Here is a 21,781-nt window from a genome sequence, read left to right as displayed (position 1 = left end):
TGAATTCTTCCTAAGAAGGCCTCTGTCTCTGTTTTCCCTGTTTCAGACATTTCTACAAGTTCTTGGTGTGGTGGGCGTGGCGGTGGCTGTCATTCCATGGATCGCAATTCCTCTGATTCCCCTTGGCATCCTTTTCTTTGTTCTCCGGCGGTATTTCTTAGAAACGTCGAGAGATGTCAAACGCCTGGAATCTACAAGTGAGTACAGAGGCTCTCAGGTTGGGATGGTGATACGGGCTCACTTCCATTTACGCCGTAATTAAGGAGACCCCTGCAATCGTGCAGACTGTACCTTCCAGATTTTTTCCCTCCAAGTTAGTATTAAATCATCAAACACAATGTCCACCATGAGTCAGTGTGGCTCTTAGGGCCAGTGGAACTGGTGGCCCACCAGGTGCAGCTTTGCAGGAACACCAGGAAGGGACAAGACAAGGATGTCTGTGCCATAAACCTCCACTGGACTGTGAGCTCCATGAAGATAGGGCCCATTTCTCTCTCGGTTATGATGTACTTCCAGACATGGAGCAGGCACTCAAGAAACGTTTTTAAAGAAATATTTCACACTGGAACTAACACAGAGCGAAAATAGGGAATTTTTCTTCCCCCGAAGGTTCTAGAAATGACAAAGGGAAAGATTAGGCAAAGGAGAAGAAGGTGTCATATGTCAGAAGTGTTACATTTGAAAAATATATTACTATCACAGACTCAAAAAATGGCAAAAAAGTTGCGGTTGTTAAATGTTTTGAAAAGATAAGCACTGTTATATTCACGCAGTCTTTATTATCACTGGTATTTCCTGTCATGCCACACTGTTTGAAGTCCGCCCCCCTTGGGCTGTTCCTATAAATGGATCCTGAATATAATTCCCTTGGGAGGACACAGGAGTGCGTTCTGCTCCGTACGCATTCATTTTGTTCTCTATTCAACTTCCTAGTTTTGGAATAATGGGAAAACACAGCTAATCACAGAGGATGAAGTAATTCAGAGCTTATCTCATTCATGCACAAACATATTTCGCTATTATTAAAAAAATCATAAGGATAGTCGGTTGGTGTATTTACAAAAAAAGGGGTGTAAAGTCCTAAATATGAAGAAGGAAGATGTTTGTATCAGAAAATTCAACTATGGGGCGCCTGGGTGGCTCAGTGGGTTAAAGCCTCTGCCTTCGGCTCAGGTCATGATCCCAGGGTCCTGGGTTCGAGCCCCACATTGGGCTCTCTGCTCAGCAGGGAGCCTGCTTCCTCCTCTCTCTACCTGCCTGCCTCTCTGCCTAGTTGTGATTTCTCTCTGTCAAATAAATAAAATATAAAAAAAAAAGAAAAAATTCAACTATGGATAGTTACTGCATGTTAATACCAACTGATCTTTCTGAAAGTCAAGCTAAAAAGAGAAACATTGGGTCTTATGGTTCTTGGATCCACTGAGTGGAAAAATACTAGTTCGTCAGCATAGAGTAGTTTTTTTTTTTGTTATGACGTATGTGTGTTTATTTTTTAAATAAATTTAGTTTTGCTTTAGAGCATGTGCAGGGCAGCAGGGGGCAGAGAGAAAGAGAGAATCTTAGGAAAGCTCCACACTGAGTGTGGAGCCTGACATGGGGCTCCATCTCATGACCCTGAGACCATGACCTGAGCAGAATTCGAGTTGGACGCTTAATGGACAGGCTCCCTGGTTAATAATAAATTTTTGAGAGGGATTTATCATAAACATTTGCATAAAGGATAATGGGCATTGATTTCATAAAAGCTGTAGACAAATTTTTTAGTCCGCGGAGAACCAGCTAATCTGTGAGGTGTGGTTTTGTAAGGGGTTTCCTTGGGGTGGTGGGGCAGTGTTGTCCAGATGTGTGGGCCAGCGAGCTGAGGTGATAATACCATGACGGGACGTGGAGAAGGCAGAAGGAATAAGTAATGAGCTCCACCCATGTAAACAACACGTGTGACACGTCTTCCATGTGAACAACAAGGCCTCAGACATTAATGATTAGAGGCCACTCGTGACATGGAGTCTGTCATCATCAGACTTGTTCCGAAGGAGGTCTCGGGTTTATTCAGATGGGGAGTCTGGAATAAGAGAGAAGGGAATCCCCTGAGCTTTCTTCAAGGAACAGTATAGGATTTGCCCAGGGCTTGATCTGGGGTTATGAGAACGTTAGCATGGCCCCTGTAGGATATTTGGAAATAATGTGGACTATTCCCGCACCCCCAGACATTAAGGACACATATTCCTACCTTCGCGCTCCCAGATGAGCAAATATTGGCGGCTATTTGATTAGAATCGTTTGTCGTCATCTCTCTGGTTGTGGGTCTGTGCCATAAATAACAATTCTTTAGTTTTCTCTAAGCGGTAAGTGATAGTATTTCTTGTGGCCACTGCTGGATCCACCAGCGAAAAGGAGGCTAAAGGGAGGATACCTGATCGCTTTGGCTACCGGGCATAAATCTGCTTCCTCCGCGGGCTTTGAAAGGACTGCTGACATTCGCGGACAACTTTCAGATCATGCTGCCTAGCTACCTCTGAAACCTCAGGCCCACAATTGGAACCATTTGAATGGTGCATTTGTAGCTGATTGTAATGGTTTCCCGTTTTTGCAAAAGTGAGCCTGGTAGCACTAGGCTACCTGCATAAAACCAGGATCTGCTTGCTTGCGTCTTTCTATCTGCTTGCTTGCGTCTTTCTAGCCAGCTCTTATCGTTTGGCCATGCCTGAGTTAGGAAGCCACATCCCAGTTCCATGTGTAAGGGTACCGTGATCGACCAGCAATGTCTGCCGTGGGCATCGCCGGGGAGCGCTAACCGTGTGTCCCAGGTTTCAGACCGTAGCTGCCCAGGTCTGCTGCTGTTAGTTCTCCCGCTGGATTTCCAGGGGCTTTGTTCAACTGAAGGTGCCTGATAAGACCTATAGTAAAGGGTAGGCTACAGGATATGCACTAAGTACGATTCTTGGGGTTTTCTAAACTTAAACTACAAAATCTGGAGAAAAATGCATTTAGTTACACGTTGGCATCTGGATTTAACCTGATTATTGTCCCTCTGAGACCCTGTGGCAGTGTTGAAGAAGAGCAGCTTGAGGAATGAGAGCTGGGTCCGACCCCCACCTCTACCACTCCGGTTGGCCAGTGCTCTTAATCCCTCTGCCTGCTTTGTGCTTTGCCCTCTGTCAAGGATATCATAGCACCTGCCCTCTGGGGCTCTCGTGAGGGTTGTTTGTGTTGGTGGTTGTAAAGCGCTTCTTGGCCACGTGGAAAGGTGTTAGAACCTTGAACATGAGGAAATTAAGAACATGACAACCAGCAGGCCTCACCCAACGTGGATGATAACCTACAGCAGGGCTGGAGGCCAGGTCCTTGAGGCAGCTCCCTGCCCTCTCCCTCCTAGGGAAGGTTTGCAGTCCTTGTACGGTGTGTCCCAAAGAGTCCTCAGGGTCGTGGGACACGTAGTCATCAGTCTCGTGAAAGGCTGGCTTGCCTTTGTCCAACTGCCGGCGAACGCGATCAGTATTGTAGAACTCTACTTCAGGATAGTGGCTCAGTCGCTGTGGGGAGAAAGGTGTTCTGTTGGGCAAGAGAATGTACCAGAGCCTTAGCACTCCGTTTCCCTCTGTGGAGCCGGTTAATTTTCATTGCAGACCCTCCAGTTTACTCATCCTCACATCCCGCTCTGTCCTAAGTGGGATGTGAAAGAAACAGGATCGCTTTTCCCGGGTAGAGAACCCTGCTGTACCACTTGTAACTCTTGGGTCTGAGGTAAAGTCGGTGCTGTGGTCTCTGGGTTCCCTGGTGTTCAAGGCTGGGATGCCCCCTGATTTCTGAAGTCGACCCTGCCCTGAAACCTTTCCAGAGAAAAATCAACTGCAGGCTTGATCTCCTGCTGAGGGAAGCCAGTGGGGATGGTCAGTGGGGAAGCATTTCATTCAAGAACTCTGCCTGAGGGGCGCCTGGGTGGCTCAGTGGGTTAAAGCCTCTGCCTTCAGCTCAGGTCATGATCCCAGGGTCCTGGGATTGAGCCCCGCATCGGGCTCTCTGCTCAGCGGGGAGCCTGCTTCCTCCTCTCTCTCTGCCTACTTGTGATCTCTGTCTGTCAAATAAATAAAATCTTTAAAAAAAAAAAAAAAGAACTCTGCCTGAGTGAAAGGCCACATCTCCTTCCTTCTCACAAATGTCTGTGCTAAAACTGTGTATGTCCCAGCATTTGCTCAGGAAATGAGGACATGGTTCTAGTGAGTTCTCTGTGCTTTCTGGAGCTGGACTTTTAGTACTTTTCTTGGTAGGGTCATAGGCCTGGAGCTCTCCTGAGTGCCCTGTTTCCTCACTATGTTCTGGGCATGTGCTAGGAAGTGCCAAAAAAGGCCTGTTCAGAATTTCCAGCCTTTCTTATTTAGAACATGGGCTTGGTCCCGTATATTCATATTACTATCTTAAAAGTATAGATTTAACGGAAGCTAAAATGCCTAAAGGCCAAAGGTTCCTTGATATAAGGAAGAGAGAGGGTGGTGTGGATCCCAGATCAGAAACCCACAATAGGATGGTCCAAACCACTGTTGAGTTCCATTAAGGCTCTTTTGCCTAAAGTAGATACAAGGGGAAATGTTAGCTCAGGCCTCCGTTCAGAGAAGGTTTTTTTTTTTTTTTTCCCTTAAAACGACGTCCCAGGTGAGGGCCCTTATCGGTTACTATCCCAGTCAGCAAAGAGGCCCACAGCCCAGCACGTCCCATCTTCTCTAAGCTGTCAGAGGAGGTCCTGCGTCTGCACGTTTGTACCCGCGCCCCCCCCCCCCCATACCGGCAGTGCCACGTGCACAGAGGCGTTGACTGAGCTCACACAGAGAGACATCCGGATGCAGCTCAGGAGTCAGGCTCCAAAGTAAATTTGCATTTTCCCCTCAATTGTTTCTCCCCATCATTTCATAAAACCTCCACAGCCTCTCATGAGATAAGTGATCTTCCGTTGGCCTGGGATTTTACTAAGCCTCTCCTCTAGGATGTGCGCAGGTAAGGAAGTGGTGAGTCAATGTTACCTGCCGATAAAGCACCAGGTGTTACTCATCCCGGAGAGAAGTCCCAGGCTTGCAGCCCTATCCCTGACAATACCTAGTCGTGGCCTCATTCCTGGTGCCCGCCAGCCTGCAGCCCACGTCTTCCCTGAGAGGCAGGGGCCAGAGCTGGTGTCCACATACAGAGGGTGGCAGGGCGATGAACGGCTGGTCGGATGACATCAGGCCCCAAACCCACATGAAGTTATTCAGAAGAGAGTGGCCACTAAGGCCACGGTCAGGTTCTGGAAGAGTGATCGATATTAGTGTCCCACGGTGACCTCCGAACACCAGGTGTCCAGCGGGGCAGACGCCCCCAACCAAAGACAAGACTCTTCATAGACCCCATGGCCGCCCAGGCCCTGCGGGCACAAGGGCGGTACAATACCCAGGTTCTCTGTTATTCCAGAAAGAGAATCTTGGCGCAGGAGCAGACACAGGCACAGGGAGATGCCCGGGAATGCAGGGAGAATGGCAGCCTGGCCAGTCCCCTCACACATCCCTCACCTGTCACAGTTTCAGGGATGCGCTGACGTTATCCCGGCCCTCACATTAATAGTTCAGTAGTGGAGATGGGTGCACAGACAGGCGTTCACAATTTGGTGTGGTGAATACTGTAGCAGAATTAAATGTAAGAACATTGGTGACTCAAAAATTACTACACAGAATTTCCTCCAGAGGGCTGTCAGGGAAGGGTTATGGAGGCCATGTCTGAGGAAGACCTTGACAAATGAGTTAGCAAAGAAGGAATTCAGTTATTCAAATCTAGCAAGGACTTGGATTTGGTCAAAGATCGATTCAAAGCGAAACTTGCATTTCAGGTCTTTAACGCAATGGTGTGACCAGGAGTTTGAGGGTTGATGTGTTTGTTCGTCTCCAGGAGGCGGCACCGTCCAGTCTTCCCCAGGCAGCCGTAGTGGCAGAGTTTGGGGGTTCAGGTAACTACAGAGCACGGGAGGCAGCTGGTTTCCCCACATCCAGCCTCACCGACTTTCTGTCTGTCTCTTCTTCCCCAGCACGGAGTCCGGTGTTCTCCCACTTGTCGTCCTCTCTCCAGGGACTCTGGACCATCCGGGCGTATAAAGCTGAAGAGAGGTTCCAGGAACTGTTCGACGCTCACCAGGATTTGCATTCAGGTCTGTAAGTTGCTGGAAATGGTTTCGGAGAATGGGATAGGCTCCCTCTCTTGTCCTCAGTGGTCAGTTCCTCTCTCTCGGTCTCCCCCTGGCCCAGACCCTCAACCTTCCTCAGCATGTCTTCGTCCCCTCCTCTCGGCCACGATTCCTCAGAATCTCCTGTGTGCGTCCCTATTCCCCTGGGACACCACCACTGCCCCCCCCACCCTCTGAGTGCCTTGCATTGTCGTCGTTCCGTTACCATGTCCTGTGGCTTTCTGTCCTTTTAGGGCAGGGGTCAGTCAACTTTTTTTGTAAGGACCCAGATAGTAAATGTTTTAAACTTCTTATACTTCATTGTCTATTGTAGCTCTTCAACATCACTGTTTTAACAGGAACACGGGCAAAGGTTGTCCCTAAGCAAATGACTACGGCTGTGTTCAAATAAAACTTTATTTACAACAACAGGACGCGGGCCATTGTTGGCCTACAGACTGTGGTTTGCCAGTTCTTATTTTCAGAGCCTGTGGGGTGACAGGATTTGCTGAGGAAATCAGTTTCCCGATGATCAGATTTGCTACCACTTGATATGTATTATTTTGCATCTGTGAGGTTTTTTACTATTAAAAATTTCAGAGTTTCCTCTAAGTTTATCAAATCCTGGCCCATCTTTCCAATCTTTATTGTATTTTGAAGATAAGATGGCATTTTGAAGGCTGCCAGTAGGTACTTTTATTAAAGTGATCCCTGAGATACCAGATCCTAAGGAATAAACACTGTGTGCAGGGCCCTCTAGTAAGTATGGAAGGTGCTGGAAGCCAAGTGGGAGCTGTGCTCTCTGCTACCAGAGAACTAGGAACAGTAAACCAGGTATAAGGACAAGCTGGTGCTGTGACGTACTGATGAGCCCATTGTCCATGTATTTTTTTTACTAATGATCTTGTTTCTGTTTATAATCTCTGGGTTGAGTTTTTCAATGCATTGCTTCCCACAAAACCACCGTACCGATTCCTAGTTGGACCATACATTGTCTTGGGTCAGAACTTAGCTTTCTGGAACCTTCTGGTTCCTCATGTGTGGAACTTTGCTATCTGTGTTGTATAAAAATCTGGAGCTCACCCTTGCAAAATATTCTTCCTCATTCAGAGCAGTGAATCTGGTTTTTTCTCCTTCTTCCTTTCACTTATGATGCTTCTCCAAACCCAGAGGCATGGTTCTTATTCCTGACAACGTCCCGATGGTTTGCCGTGCGTCTGGATGCCATCTGCGCCATCTTTGTCATTATTGTTGCCTTCGGGTCCTTGATTCTGGCAACGAGTGAGTACAGATGTGAAGAACTATTTGTGGTATGACTACAATTTATAGCTGTGTTTACAGTTATTAAATTAAACTCTTGCCACCTTGTCCGATGCCGTGTACTGTTTAGTTCTAATGAATCGCATAGAAGCCTTTGCTGTGTGTCAGGTCGGGTGTGATCCAGCAGCATGGTTTGCGCAGAGTGGTCATTTGGATCCCGATGAGGTCCTTCTGTCTTCAGACAGGTTGAGGACCGTGCCGGTGTAGTAGCCATTTTTCTGTACATTCCTGGTGTGGCGTCTGGTTGCTGTGAGGAGAGAACCAAGTTTTCTCTTAGGTATTTTGTCCACTTAGGGGTTTAGGTTTTTACATTAGGGCTATTCGGATCTCTTAGTCATCCCTGCCTGGTACACTGGGTTGAGAAAGATCCTCAGCAGGAAAGAACACTCTTCTCCCAGGTGGGTACCCGAGGAGCAGATGTTGGCGTGTGTGGCACACATTCACTATCCCTAACTATTCCACAGTAATAGCGCAGACTCACAGCACTTAATCATGGGACAGCGAGCGTAATGGCTTAGATTTAAAAGCCTTGGCTCTTAGAACCCAGTGCCTTGTTTTTAGTGGTTTCCAACTGCGGTTGCATTGGCCGTAGAAAGTGAAATTTTGTATCGGGGTTCCTTTTTTTTTTTTTTTTTAAGATTTTATTTATTTATTTGACAGACAGATCACAAGTAGGCAGAGAGGCAGGCAGAGAGAGATAGAGGAGGAAGCAGGCTCCCCACTGAGCAGAGAGCCCGATGTGGGGCTCGATCCCAGGACCCTGGGATCATGACCTGAGCCGAAGGCAGAGGCTTAACCCACTGAGCCACCCAGGGGCCCCAAGGTACCGGGGTTCTTGAAACTGTCATGCTGGGAGTCTGAATAATGACATTATTTCTCACCGCTGGCATACAGTCAAGTGTGTGTCAATCCTGTTGGGATTAATAAGTTCATTTAATAGCCTTTCTTAATTTATTGTGACTTTTCTATTTTACTATAGTCTCAATCATCAGATGGTAAAAGTAGAACGGTTGCTATCGTGAGAGACAAAGTACTTAAATACGCTAGAGGACTCTTGTTGGTAAGCTGACAGAAGGACCTGTGCGGAACTGACTTTATTCCCACTTTTTCTTCCTCTTTCAGCTGTAGATGCTGGGCAGGTTGGCCTGGCCTTGTCCTACGCCCTCACCCTCATGGGGATGTTCCAGTGGTGCGTCCGGCAGAGCGCCGAAGTGGAGAATATGGTAATATTTATCTGAACGTTCTGAGCCTTTTCAAGTCTCCCCGCCATTCAATGGCATAAAAGCGCGTCTTATGTAAAATATTAAAACTGTTATTTTTACATCATAGCTAACCAAGTTTTTTAGATCCCTCTTCCATCTGTTTAAGGTTAATGTAAAATGAAATATATACATCTTTTTCTCAGTCTTCTGTGTGCTATGTCAGCAGGTTTTACATCCGCCACAAACCGTCTTCAAATGTAATAAATGTCTCTCTCTCTGTGGGAGGGAGTGTCTGAAACCCTGGAGAGGATAGAAGCTAATTTCTTAGAGGCATGTTTATTTTTGTTTCTTCATGGATGATTCCTCATTCCTGATAAAAGAAGAATTCAGTGTTTTGAGGTTGTTTGTTTAATTAATATCGGTCTCCCCTTGCGTGCCCCCTTCCCCGGTTTAGCATTTATTCTTGTACGTGTTGTGCTCCTGACTGTGCTCGCGTCCCTTCTTTCTGGTAGAATAAGCTCCTTCTTGGAGTGCGCCAGTCAAAGGGGTCGGGATGGTTGGTTAGGAGGCCTCAGTCAGTAAGTAAATTATCTCCTCCTTGGAGTATTAGCGCCTTCTCCTCAAGAGAAAAACAATGAACAAGAAATCTTTCCCCTGTGCTCTACCGATAGAGGAGAAAGTGACTCATCATTAAAATGAGACTGGATGACTTAGCCAGTTCAGCTTCCCAACACAGGTGGCTGTTCTGTGGCCAGATTCCAGATTGTTGGCCACAAGTATCCCTTTCTTTGATGAAATCCTTGTACTTTTTGTTCAGAAAAATTAAAATTTAAAAAAAGTGGAAAAATAAAATAAAAGCTCCAGCATCCTCTAAGAATCTCTAAATCTGTAGTTCTTTTAGTTTCAATGTAGCCCGGAAGGAAGTAGACCTCAGGGAAAGTGTTACGAGACAGTGCACAGGTTTGTAAATCATCAAAGCGTCCTCATCAGACTCATCCTCCTGTCCTTTGGGAATATCGAGACCTGAGATGTCCCTAACCAGCCGGTATAAAAGATCAACAGTTCATTTATAATCTCTGAACACCTGTGAGAGCTCCATTCCTAAGCCACGTGGTGTCCTTTGTCTTTCAGATGATTTCAGTGGAAAGGGTGATGGAATATACAGACCTTGAGAAGGAAGCCCCTTGGGAGTACCAGAACCGCCCTCCACCCAACTGGCCCCAAGACGGCATGATCGTCTTTGATAACGTTAACTTCTCCTACAGTTTAGATGGGCCTCTGGTTTTGAAGCACCTGACAGCACTCATTAAATCAAAGGAAAAGGTTTGTTTAAACCATCTTGCCTCTTTAAAATTTCCACGGAAGCTTTAACACTGCGTCTGCTTGTTGGCTCCTTGGTGAATGTGTCAGGAGCGGGGCGGGGAGGGGAGCGCCTAGTGCCTCTGTGGATATAATTTCGGTTGGGCGCGCCTACTGGGGAGTCTTGGAAATTAACCATGGAATGGGGATGAGGAGTCTTGGAAATTAACCAGACTGTTCTTATATCGTGAGCTCCCTTATGGTGCTTGGTGGGCTGACCCCGGACAGTCTGATTATTCATGCCTGAGACCTGGTAGTCGACCCTCACTCCTCATCACTAACGCCTTCAATATCTAGCTCCTACCTATTCTTACTTCTTCGAATTTCTCAAATCCCTCTCTTCCTCTGCATGGCATCCTCTATTACAGCCCTCCGTCCCTGTCCCTTTCTGGAGACTTGCCCTCCTGTAACCCGTATTCTCCTGTCTGCCACCTGCGGGCTGCTTCTTTCTGAAACACAGATCTGATCCTTAACGGGGCCTCCTGTTAGCTCCCACGCTGGGCACGCGGAGGGCGGAACCATAGCGAGGCCCCAGGTCCACTCGAGCTGGAGCTGGCTGCATGGTTGGCTTCAGCCACCAGAGAAGAGGCTGGAATCTGTGACGCAGTCAGGGCCCGAGCCAGAGCCCCCAGTGGGAGACAGAAAAGGGCCCAAAGTCGGTGAAAGGAAACCCAAGGGAGCAGGGGCTGATTCACACAGGAGACCGCTAAGAGGTTTGTGACCTGCACTTGCTGGTGTCTCTGTCCGGCAGCGGTGGGACCGGGTCTCTCAACCCACACCAGGGCAGACCCTTGAAGAATCAGTGAAACCAGAACAGATGAGACTGGAGGGAGCTCTTTCCCCACCTTCCTCTCCAGCCTCAATTCCTTAAATTCTTTTTAAAATTTATTTCAGAAAGAGAGAGATAGTACTAGCCTGGGCAGGGGGTGGGCAGGCAGAGGGAGAGACAGAATCCCCACTGCACAGGGAGCCCGATGCAGGGCTTGAACCCAGGACCCTGAGATCATGACCTGAGCCGAAGGCAGATGCTTACCTGACTGAGCCGCCCAGGCACCCTCCAGCCATAATTCCTAGCATGCCAAACCCCCCACATGGCTATTTCTTGTGTAGCTTCTCCAAAGTCTCCAGCTCTCTCTGTCCCCAGGATGCGCACATTGTCCCTCCCCCTCAAGAGACCCTGCCCTTCTGTGGTCTGGCTGGTGAAAGCCGGCTCATTTCCAGTCAGCTCTGATGCATCTGCCTCTACGAGACCCTTAATTCTCCCACAGCATCTTACATTATTTTTCAACGACCACATCTACAGTATGCCTGTGTTTATGGCGGCATTACGAACGCCAAAAATGAAAGCAACCCAAGTGGTTCATCAGTGTAGGAATGGCTAAGCAGATGTAGGACATCCCTACCATGGAATATTATCCAGCCTAGAAGGAGGCGACTGCTGACCCGTAGAAGGTCCTCAAGAACGTTACACTCCAATGAAATAAGCTTGAGGACAGAACAGGACAAATACTGTCTAATTCCACTTACATGAGGTTCCTGACCTGCTCAGATCCAAGAGTAGGACAGCAATCGCCAGGGGCTGGGGGAGAGGTGAAGGCGGAGTTGGTATTTAACGGGCACCGACTTTGAGTCTCCAAGGACGAGAAGCATTTTGGAGAGTGTGGGCACGACACCGTGAGTGTACTTAACACCACTGAACCGCACCCCTGAGGTGTTAGGACACCGGGGTTGGGACATTTTTTTGTTCATGCCTTTTACCACAATTTTAAAAAGAGAATTAAAAATGAAAATGAGAAAGTAAAAGGTAGCGCTCGCAGTGAGCTTTGTGGTTTGGGCTCTGGATCTCACAGCACCCAGAGGTTGCTGCTTTTTGTCTTCAGTCCCCTGAAAGTGGCGTTGTGCAGGGCACATGGTGGGTGCTGATGGTCTGCCAGCGGCGGTGGTGAGTGGGTAATACGCAGGGGGGGAACCAACCCGTCACAAAAACATACATGCATTCCATACAGCTCCCGGAAACAGCCCGTTTCCCAGATGTGTCAAAACTTAAAGACCTGCTCTTCAGGTAATGTGATGATGATACCCTTGTGATATGAGAGAATAAACGTTCGACTTAATACTCAAATGACACCCAGAGAGCAGCTTTAGGGAGTCATGTGGCAGAAGCCAGCTGCTCGTGATTTCCAGCCCCATGTGCAGACCCGGAGGGCAGTGAGGGCAGCCGGGGCCCGAGACCGTTCACAGTAGCTGGTTCCATCCCTCCAAGCGTGGTCAGGGATGCTTGCTTCCTCGCAGACTGTGTGTCCATCAGGATGCCCGTGCTAGACAGAATTCTGTTAATTTGCACGCATCTTAAATTTCCCTCGAAGCCATACACGGAATTACCCGAGAAACTGTGGTACAACTTAGAAATGTAACGGGTGTGTACTTTTCCATCGTAAACGCTTCCCTCCCACAAATCGTAGGATTATCTGAGACTATACAGTGTTGGGGGTCATTGAATTTGGAGACAGTTGTAATAACGATGGTATCTTTTGGTTTGTGTCTTGGTCCACGGACTGTGTCCCCTTCCACTTGGTTTAAGTAATTAACGTCTATATCCAGGCCTCGGAGTCATGAAGTGACGTCACTGCCGATTTTATCTCCTCTCCACCCAGCCCCAACCCTATTATTCGGGGACACCACCGTCCCCGTCCTCTGGTGTATTTGACTGGGACAGACTATTGCAGGGTCGACAGAGGGGAAATGGGCCAACGCAGGAGAGTTGGGGCTTTATTCTGTTCCAGCGTTTTCCTCTGCTGTCCGGATTCTTCGAGCTAATAGTAAACAGGAAAATGTACTAGGTACTAAGCAGGTTTCTAATTCATGGAAGAAATAACAAGTAAAAATAAAGAACCAAAATGAGGTAAATAGCACCCTAGGCTTCCTGGTTAGATTCTAAACACTGGCTGCATTTTTCATTTAGATGATTTTGTGGTTGATTTGATCATTTTAAAGAGTACTGGGCCATTTTAAAGCATTTTACAGCTCTAGAGGTAGATTGATTTTGGTTTGTTATTTTTTTTCTTGCTCAGAGCTATTACTTGGATAATACATTTTTACAGATGTGTACCAGACCTTGCTATAATGTGCAAAAGTATTAGTTTCCTACATTTTCTCCTCTTTTACATAATATCTTCTCAGAAACCCCTCACCTCCCTCCAGTCTGTCTCACTTCCCCTGCTGACTTTCTGATTCCTTGCTGCCCAGTCTGTGGTACCTGCGTCACCTGGGAGTGTCTTGGAAATGCTGACTCTCGGGCCTACCCGGTCATCTTGTCTATGAGCCCCTGCCCTGCCAAATGTCTTCTCTCCCGCAGACAGTTGTACATGACTGTAACTCATGATTTCCAAGAAGTGTCCTTTGATGATTTGGAATTGGGCTCATGAATTATCTCAACCCCTGTAACTGATCATGACACTCTAGAAAGTTCTCTGTCCCCACCCTTTAGATTTATTTACTTTTATATTCTGCCAGTTGTGAATTTCCATTATAATTTCATTCTCTATGACTCTAAGTTTATGCATCAATTTGTCTTTTGGTGGAGTCTGTCTGTATCAAAGACAGTGCTCCTCCTGCGCTACGGCCTTCCCCCAACACCCCCCTACAGAGTCCATCAGTATTATATCAGGCTGGGCGCTGCTTGGGCCTGAAGTCACAGACCACCAAGTGTAGCAATATATCGGAGGCCCTTTTACCACCTGCTGGGATAAAACATTCATCTCACAGCCTGAGGCAGGGCCATAGGTCTGTGTGGCCTGTTTCCCAGGCACTGTGTGCCTTCTCCTCACTCTGGCTGTAGGTGCCCACTGACCACGGGTATCCTTTTCGCTCAGAGATGTCAGACCTTCTGTCCCATCCTCCACATTAGACTCACCCATAACCACATCACACCTTGAATGTCGGGTGGCAGGATCAGTAGGAGAGGCCAGTTGCTTGATCCCAGCCACACCTGTCCTGTCCCCACAGGGATGTAATGAGCTGCCAGGCCATCCACATATAAGGAGGCCACCGGTGGAATGGGCACGTGTTGGGCAGACCTGGCTTTGAGTCCCATTCTGCCCCTTCCTGGCTCTGTTCATTCAGGCAGGCTAATTTGTCTTACTAAGCCTCCCTCTCATCTTCCGCAAAATGAAAGCGATAGGTCATGTAGGATTGTACACTTCCAGCAGAAGGAGACCCCCCCAGCTCCAAGGCTGTTACCAGACAGATGTGCGGATAACTGTAGCCATCACTGCCTTGGGGCGTGACCTGGCCATAACCACTTCCAGGCAGAAGCTGTCGTCTGCCGTTTGCATTCGTTTCTATGGTGATAGGATCCATTGGCCATGTCTGTCTTCCCTGGCCCCCTATCCTAGACCCCAGCAGTGTGGCAACAGGTTTTCCATAAATGAGCGCGTCCTGACCTCAACCACCTCAGTTCCGTACAGGACGCCACATATAATACTAAAAAGAGTGCAAAAATGAATCCACGACAGATCCTGCCGTCTAGGAGAACAAGGAAAGTCGTATAAAATTGGCTACTAGATAAACTAGAAGGCAGTCACAATTTTTATCAAAGTTTAGAAAAAGGTGACCTGCCTGTGGCGTGGGAGAAAGCCACACGCGGGGGCAGGAAGAGCATTTGCAAGGACTTAAGCATTTGAGATGGACTTGGTGACCCGTGGGCAGGATCTCAGCAGGTGGAAATGCCTGGGAAGAGCCTTCGGGGTGCTGGGACCAGCATCAGCAAAGGCACGACGCCGTCCCCCTGCAAATGAAGGATCGAGCCCCAGGTGACGTGGCACACGCTTGCACGTGTAACTCTCGCCACTTCCTAGGAATCCCGAGAGAGCTGACTCCCAGCAATTTAAGGATGCAGAGAAAGTTGGGATGCTTTCCTAGAAGGGACTTCCTGGGTGGGCACAGAGCTGTTCTGCAGGAACACGGTCCGAGAAGTGAGCGCACATGGACGGCGGTGGGAAGAGGCAGGAGATAGGAAGCTAGTAGCTACTGTGTACTCCTACCAAGATGTCATGGGGAAAGGGAGTCCACTTGTTGGAATCAAACTGATGTCAAATAAAACAAAGTTGTAGGGGTGCCTGTGTGGCTCAGTCAGTTAAGCGTCCGGCTTTTGATTTTGGCTCAGAGCGGTCAGGATCCTCAGGGTCCTGAGATTGAGGCTCCGTGCTGGGCATGGAGCCCGCTTAGGATTCTCTCTCTCTCTGCCCCTACCCCACCGCTCATGTCTGCACTCACTCACACTCTCTCTAAAAATAAATAAAAATAAAGCACTATTATAACCCCCAAGCTTGTGAGCATGCAGAGAAGCAGGTGGGAGTCAAAACTGGTATCCTATTTCTAGAGGGTAGATTGGCATTACTTTTTGAAAATGTTTATACCTGTTTTTCAGCAATTCCACATCTAAGAATTTATCTTAAGGAAGTAATTAGAGTTGTTTGTGAAGATTTAGCTTCAAGGATATTTAACACAGTTTTTTATAATAGCAAAATATTGGATGCAGCCGAAATAGCCACAAATAGGGGGTCTGTTAAATAAATGATCACATAAAATCAAATATTATGTGGCTATTAAAATATTCTCTTGAACTATTAAGTGCAAACAGTTTACTACAATTGGTTCATATTAATCTCATTTTGTTTAAGTCTGTGAGCTTGTATCTTGTACACACACACATAGGTCCAGAAAGAAAATCTGTCATCTGAAGAACGGTTTTAAATCAAAGTGCTGGGGTTGACTAATAGCCATTGACTTTTTGCATTCATTTGCACTGATTATAATTAAGAGGAGTTGGTTTTGTGTTTTCAGATGCCGTGCAGCCTTGCGCTCTGGCGATGGACTGAGTCAGGAAAGCTTGCAGAGGTAGACTCTTTAGGGGTTGGTGCCGTCCTGGGCAGGGAGGAGCTGGAAGTAGGGTAAACATGTTGAGCCCACGAGCCTAGAAAAGAAGATACGGGATTAAGATGGGGAAGTTAGAAAAAGCAGCTGTTTTGAAAGGGAAATCGGCTGTTAATCATGTTGAGTTTGATCTGTAGAGATCCAGATAGAAATGTCTCAATGTCATCATGCCAATAAAAATTTTCAAATGGGGGTGGGGGGATGTCTCACGTGCTGCTGTGGTTGTCAGAAACCCTTAGCCTTTTTGGGAAAATGTATAGGGTTAATTGTAAATCAGCATAAATGAGAATATCTTGAAGTATCTGTTTGGTTTTGCGTGTATAAACTTACTGAGAGTGGAGATATTCTCCATGGGAAGTTGGTACAGCCCCCTGGTGCAGTGCGAATGACTCGGGCTGCCGTTTGGATGACTGAACAGGAGAGAGAGATAGCTAGAACCCGGTTTTCTTTGAATTGCCTTTTGGTGTTTATTCTCAGTTGAGTTTGGAGATCACAGTCCTGTGGTCGTGGGCAGCCCTCCGTACCCCCTGCCATATCCTGGCCCTTTATGAAAAGTCTGCAAACATTCTAGTTTGCACCGATGGGTTGGTTTTAGTTGGAGTGATGAAAGCCTGGGAACATCCACACATTCTCAGAGACACAATTTGTGCCTGTGTTGTGATATGTCTTGATACACATTTGAGAACAACTTTACCTCAATGTACATTGAGGAACCCAGGAGATAAATACGTGTGTGTGTGTGTGTGTGTGTGTGTGACGTGTGTGCATTTGGACCTACCGATGGGCAGAAAATGACCCATCTGTGAAATGATGATAAACAGATGATAAAATTAGCCAAAGCCACTTCCGTTACATTTATCCCTATAAAGGTAGGCTCTTTTTTGAGAGACCATCAGTAGTTATCCACGTGAAGCTTTAAGGCTTTGGAAGTATTCCACTGAGATGATATGCAAAGTTCCCAGCATAGAATCAGTGCTCAGAAAAGGTCTTCTCTGTGGAAAGCGGTGAGTTTTAAAAATGTACTGAATTTACAAATGCTCGAAAGCATGTCTTAAAGCCGTCATTGATTCCAGATAGCTAGTTGGGATGACATCATCTCTTGGGAAGCTCCCACCAGGGAATTTGTAGCTAAGTGTTGGGCAAGCTCATTGGTGTTTAAAAAGAAAAAAAAAAAAGATCAGTTTCTGCATACAGGTTTAAATGCTCACAACTAAAAACCAATTTTATGTAATACAGTTTCGTTCCTGACTGGCATTTTACCTGCTTTATATTGGCGCTTTGATCTTGTCACCGCATTTAATTTCTCTCTGCTTTGGTTCTAATAACCAGACTGATACTGGACACGTATCTTTCCCAGGGGGGTAATTGTGAGTATTAATTACTTTGCAAAATGCCTTTTGAACTGCTCAGATGAAAGGCCCCCTATAAAAAGCAAATGTTATTTGTGTTGTTGTTGATGACGACGATGAGCTCATTAGGGGTATTTCAGCTACCGGCTACTGTTTTTTAAAACCCTGCGACTTAGATTTTAAAATTTTAAGGTATTTCCTTTCAAGACAGAATGTAATAGCCAGAAATGTGTTGGTTGTTCTCCCAAAGAGTAATTCCTCTTAGGTGGTAGAATTCTGAGAAAATGATTACTTGTTTGTGTATAACGCTTTTCACTTATTGATATCTATATAAAACTCTCCAGGAAATTCTCAGGTTCAAAATATGCAGACACTGGGAATAATGCTGATTTTAAAACCGACTTACTAGCTGCTGAGGAAATTGTTGGTTTTTCACTGCCAGTAGGCTGATGGTATTATTATTATTTTTTTAAAGATTTTATTTATTTACTTGACAGAGATCACAAGTAGGTAGGGAGGCAGGCTCCCCGCTAAGCAGAGAGCCCGATGTGGGGCTCGATCCTAGGACTCTGGGACCATGACCTGAGGCTGAAGGCAGAGGCCCTAACCCAGTGAGCCACCCAGGTGCCCCTGATGGTATTATTTTTAACTTTTCTTTAGACTAAATGGATCTCACCCAAGGACAGTGCCTGCCTCCCCCCGCCCACGGCCCCCAGACAACAAGGGACATTTGTCAGTGTTTGACATTTTCGGTTGCCACAATTTGGGGGGTGCTTCTGGTATCTGGTAGGCCGAGAGCAGGGACGGCGATAAATATTTTGTAAGGTACAGGACAACTCTCTACAATGACGGATGATCTAGCCCAGAATGTCAAAAGTGCCAAAGTTGAGACACTCTTTCTGGCCACATTCAATATAGAACTTCCTTAATCCATCTTCAACAACTGTAGTGTCTTCTAGGTATGTGGCCTATTGTTATGCTTAATCCCTCCTGAATCTCTTTACAGCTCGGCATTGTGGGAAGAACAGGAGCTGGAAAAAGTTCCCTCATCTCGGCCCTATTTAGATTGTCAGAACCGGAAGGTAAAATTTGGATTGATAAGATCTTGACAACTGAAATCGGGCTTCACGATTTAAGGAAGAAAATGTCCATCATACCTCAGGTATACAAGTCAGGGCATTTCTTGTGTTCTTTTTGTAATGGAACTCAAGTTTAATTGCTTCTAATTTTACTGCCTTTTTTAAAGAAAAAATGAAGGGTTGATCCTTTTGCCCCAGTAGGGTATATTTTTAACAGCAAGTATTTTTTATCTGATACCGGGTTATGTGTGTGTGTGTGTGTGTGTTAGGTTTAATAACGTACCAGAGAAATTTCTGGACTCAAGACTTCCCCAGGTACCACAGTTTTATCCACTGATAAACACCTAATTCTGAAAAGGAAACCACAAATGATTTGTTTAGCCCCTGAGAGGCCACTATAGGGAAACATGCATTTTAAGTGTTTTAGTGATACAATTTTGCTGTAGGAGATAAAACTGACTTTTCAAAGGTAATTGTTTCCAGGGAGGGCGAGACGTGAAACCGCTGGGCTTGGGGCCTCACTGTGCTTGGAGATGCTTTGGGGGACTTCGAATTGGCCACTAGTAAGTTAATGGTGACCAGGAGGCAGTAGAGAATAGTGAGAAGAGCACAGGATAAGGAGGGCCATCTCTCTGGACCTCAGTTTCTTTCCCCCATGAGGCAGCTCCTAGCACCACCGCCCAGAGCCATTGTGAAGCCTGGCTTCCTGCGTGTGGAGTGCTTCTCCTGCCCCGGGACCTGAGTCTGTTTTCTTATTCTGCTTCTTTTTTTTTTTTCGAAATATTTATTTATTTATTTGAGAGAGAATGAGAGAGAGCATGAGAGGGGCAAGGTCAGAGGGAGAAGCAGACTCCCTGCTGAGCAGGGAGCCTGATGCGAGACTCGATCCCACGACTCCGGGATCGTGACCTGAGCCAGAGGCAGTCGCTTAACGGACAGAGCCACCCAGGCGCCCTCTTATTCTGCTTCTTAATAGAAATGAGACTTTCAGGATACCTTCCAGAGATTGAATTACACACAGTCCAAGCTCCTGTCATTCCTTGTGGTTGATCCATTCAGTTTCAATAAAAATGCAAAAATTATGTATTGAGCAAATGCTGTCCTCCAAGTATGTAGCTAAGGGCAGCGTAGGCCCCGTGCCCAGTGGCCTGAGGCCTGCAGCCCTGGGGTCTGGTCTTCGTTCTGCCCTCTGCTTTGGCAGTTACACATACTCAACTCCAGACTTAGCTGATTTTTGTTTTGTTTTTGTTTTAATTTGGGGTTTTGTTATACTCTACAATCATCTGCCTATCAAAAGAAGCTGAGAAACTCTCTCCCTCTCTCTCTCTTATACACACAGACACATACACACACTTGAGAAACATAGGAAAAGAGACAAAGCCGGGCAGATGTGCTTCCTGGCACGTGGATATAAAGAGCTCGTGCGTGCCTGTTTATTAGAAAGCGTGTAGAGGGGCACCTGGATGGCTCAGTGGGTTAAACCTCTGCCTTCGGCTCAGGTCATGATCTCAGGGTCCTGGGATTGAGCCCCGCATCGGGCTCTCTGCTCTGTGGGGAGCCTGCTTCCTCCTCTCTCTCTCTCTCTCTGCCTGCCTCTCCACCTACTTGAGATCTCTGTCTGTCAAATAAATAAATAATATGTTAAAAAAAAAAAAAGCACCCAGAATGGAGGAGAATATGGACTTTCATCTTAAGATTGAGTATAGCTGTTGCTGCCTACCACAGGCCTCTGAAATAATGGGAATTATTATTCTAAGTAACTTCACAGTCAAAATCAAGATATTCCTTTCAGAACCACAATGAGATGCCTCTTCACCCCGCGTTAGAGTCACTACTCTCAGTAAAACAGACAAGACTAGGGCATCTGGCTGGTTCAGGCAGTAGAACATGTGACTCTTAATCTCAGAGTTGTGAGTTTGAATCTCATGTTGGGTATAGAGAATACTTTAGGAAACAAAACAGGGGCACCTGGGTGGCTTAGTCATTGGGCATCTACCTTTGGCTTGGGTCCTGGTCCTGGGGTCCTGGGATTGAGCCCCGCATCAGGCTCCCCGCTCGGTGGGGAGCCTGGTTCTCCCTCTCCCACTCCCCATGCTTGTGTTCCCTGTCTCACTGTATCTCTCTCTCTCTGTTCAAATAAATAAATAAATAAATCTTAAAAAAAAAAATAAAGAAAGAAAAGAAAACAACACAACAGAAAAACCAACTGCTGGCAAGGTTGTGGAAAAATTTGAACACTTTTTTATTGCTTGTGGGAATGTAAAATGCAGCCCCTGAGGAAAACAAAATGGAGTTTTCTCAGAAAATGAAAAATAAAGTCACTTATGAACAATCATATAGAATTATCATATCCTGTTAGCAGTTCCACTTCTGAATATACACCCAAAATAATCCAAAGCAGAAATTCTAAGAGATACTTGTACACCCGTGTTCATAGTAGTAGTCTTCTCAAGAGCCAAAGTGCGGAAGCAGTCTGCAGGTCCTTGGGTAGATGAGTGGATGGATGAAGTGTGGTGTGTTCACACAGTAAACTGTTACTGTTCAGCCTTCAATGGGAAGGAAATTGTGACATGAGCTACAGCAGAGATGAACCTCGCGGACATTATGTTTCGTGAAATAAGCCCGTCACGAAAGGACAAATACTGTATGATTCCGCTTATATGAGCTACCTAAGGAGTCCGTTTGATGGAGACAGGAAGTAGAGTGGTGTTTGCCAGGGGCTGGAGGGAGGGATGGAGAGTTAGTGTTCAATGGGTACAGAGTTTCAGTTTGGAATAATAAAAAGAGGCCTGGAGATGGCTGGTGGGGATAGCTACACAACAATGTGAATATATTTAAATACTCCTGAACTGGTCACTTAAAAATGCTTAAGGTGGTAAATTTAGTATTAATGTATTTTACCACAATTTAAAAAATCTCTCCTAGCTCTCCTGTCCTGATGCTTCTGTGCTTTTCTTTTTCTTCTTTTTTAATTGAAGACTGGCATACAGTAATTGTATGAGATTCGGGTGTACCTCCCAGTGATTCCGTATTTATATACATAATGAAATGGTCAGCACAGGACAGGCAGTTCACCTTTTAATCCCCTTCACTTATTTTGTCCATTCTAAAAAAATTTTTTATTTTTAATTTTTTAAAGATTTTTATTTATTTTGCCAGAGAGAAGGAAAGAGAGGCAGGCAGAGGGAGAAGCAGGCTTCCCACTGAGCAAGGACCCTGATGTGGGACTCGATCCCAGGACTGTGGGACTCGATCCCAGTACTCTGGGATCATGACCTGAGCTGAGGCAGATGCCCAACTGATTGAGCCACCTAGGCATTCCTAAAAAAATTTTTTTTTTTTAAATTTTTTTAATTT

At 46.3% G+C, this 21,781-nt stretch overlaps 1 protein-coding gene across 5 annotated transcripts in view; it reads left to right on the top strand.

The window, feature by feature from the left end:
* Nucleotides 1–21,781, top strand: part of ABCC4 (ATP binding cassette subfamily C member 4) — a 253,197-nt gene that overhangs the window by 193,380 nt on the left and 38,036 nt on the right. For 4 of the 5 annotated variants that reach the window (XM_045978081.1, XM_045978077.1, XM_045978078.1 and 1 more), the window contains 6 exons: nt 47–197; nt 6,047–6,166; nt 7,352–7,462; nt 8,624–8,724; nt 9,835–10,026; nt 18,352–18,507. In XM_045978081.1, coding sequence (XP_045834037.1) covers nt 47–197; nt 6,047–6,166; nt 7,352–7,462; nt 8,624–8,724; nt 9,835–10,026; nt 18,352–18,507 — 831 coding nt within the window. The remainder of the gene's footprint in view (nt 1–46; nt 198–6,046; nt 6,167–7,351; nt 7,463–8,623; nt 8,725–9,834; nt 10,027–18,351; nt 18,508–21,781) is intronic. The other variant, XM_045978080.1, reaches the window with a different exon arrangement.

The sequence above is a fragment of the Meles meles genome, chromosome 14 (assembly GCF_922984935.1).
Source record: "Meles meles chromosome 14, mMelMel3.1 paternal haplotype, whole genome shotgun sequence".
NCBI lineage: Eukaryota > Metazoa > Chordata > Mammalia > Carnivora > Mustelidae > Meles > Meles meles.
This window is presented reverse-complemented; position numbering and strand designations above follow the sequence as displayed.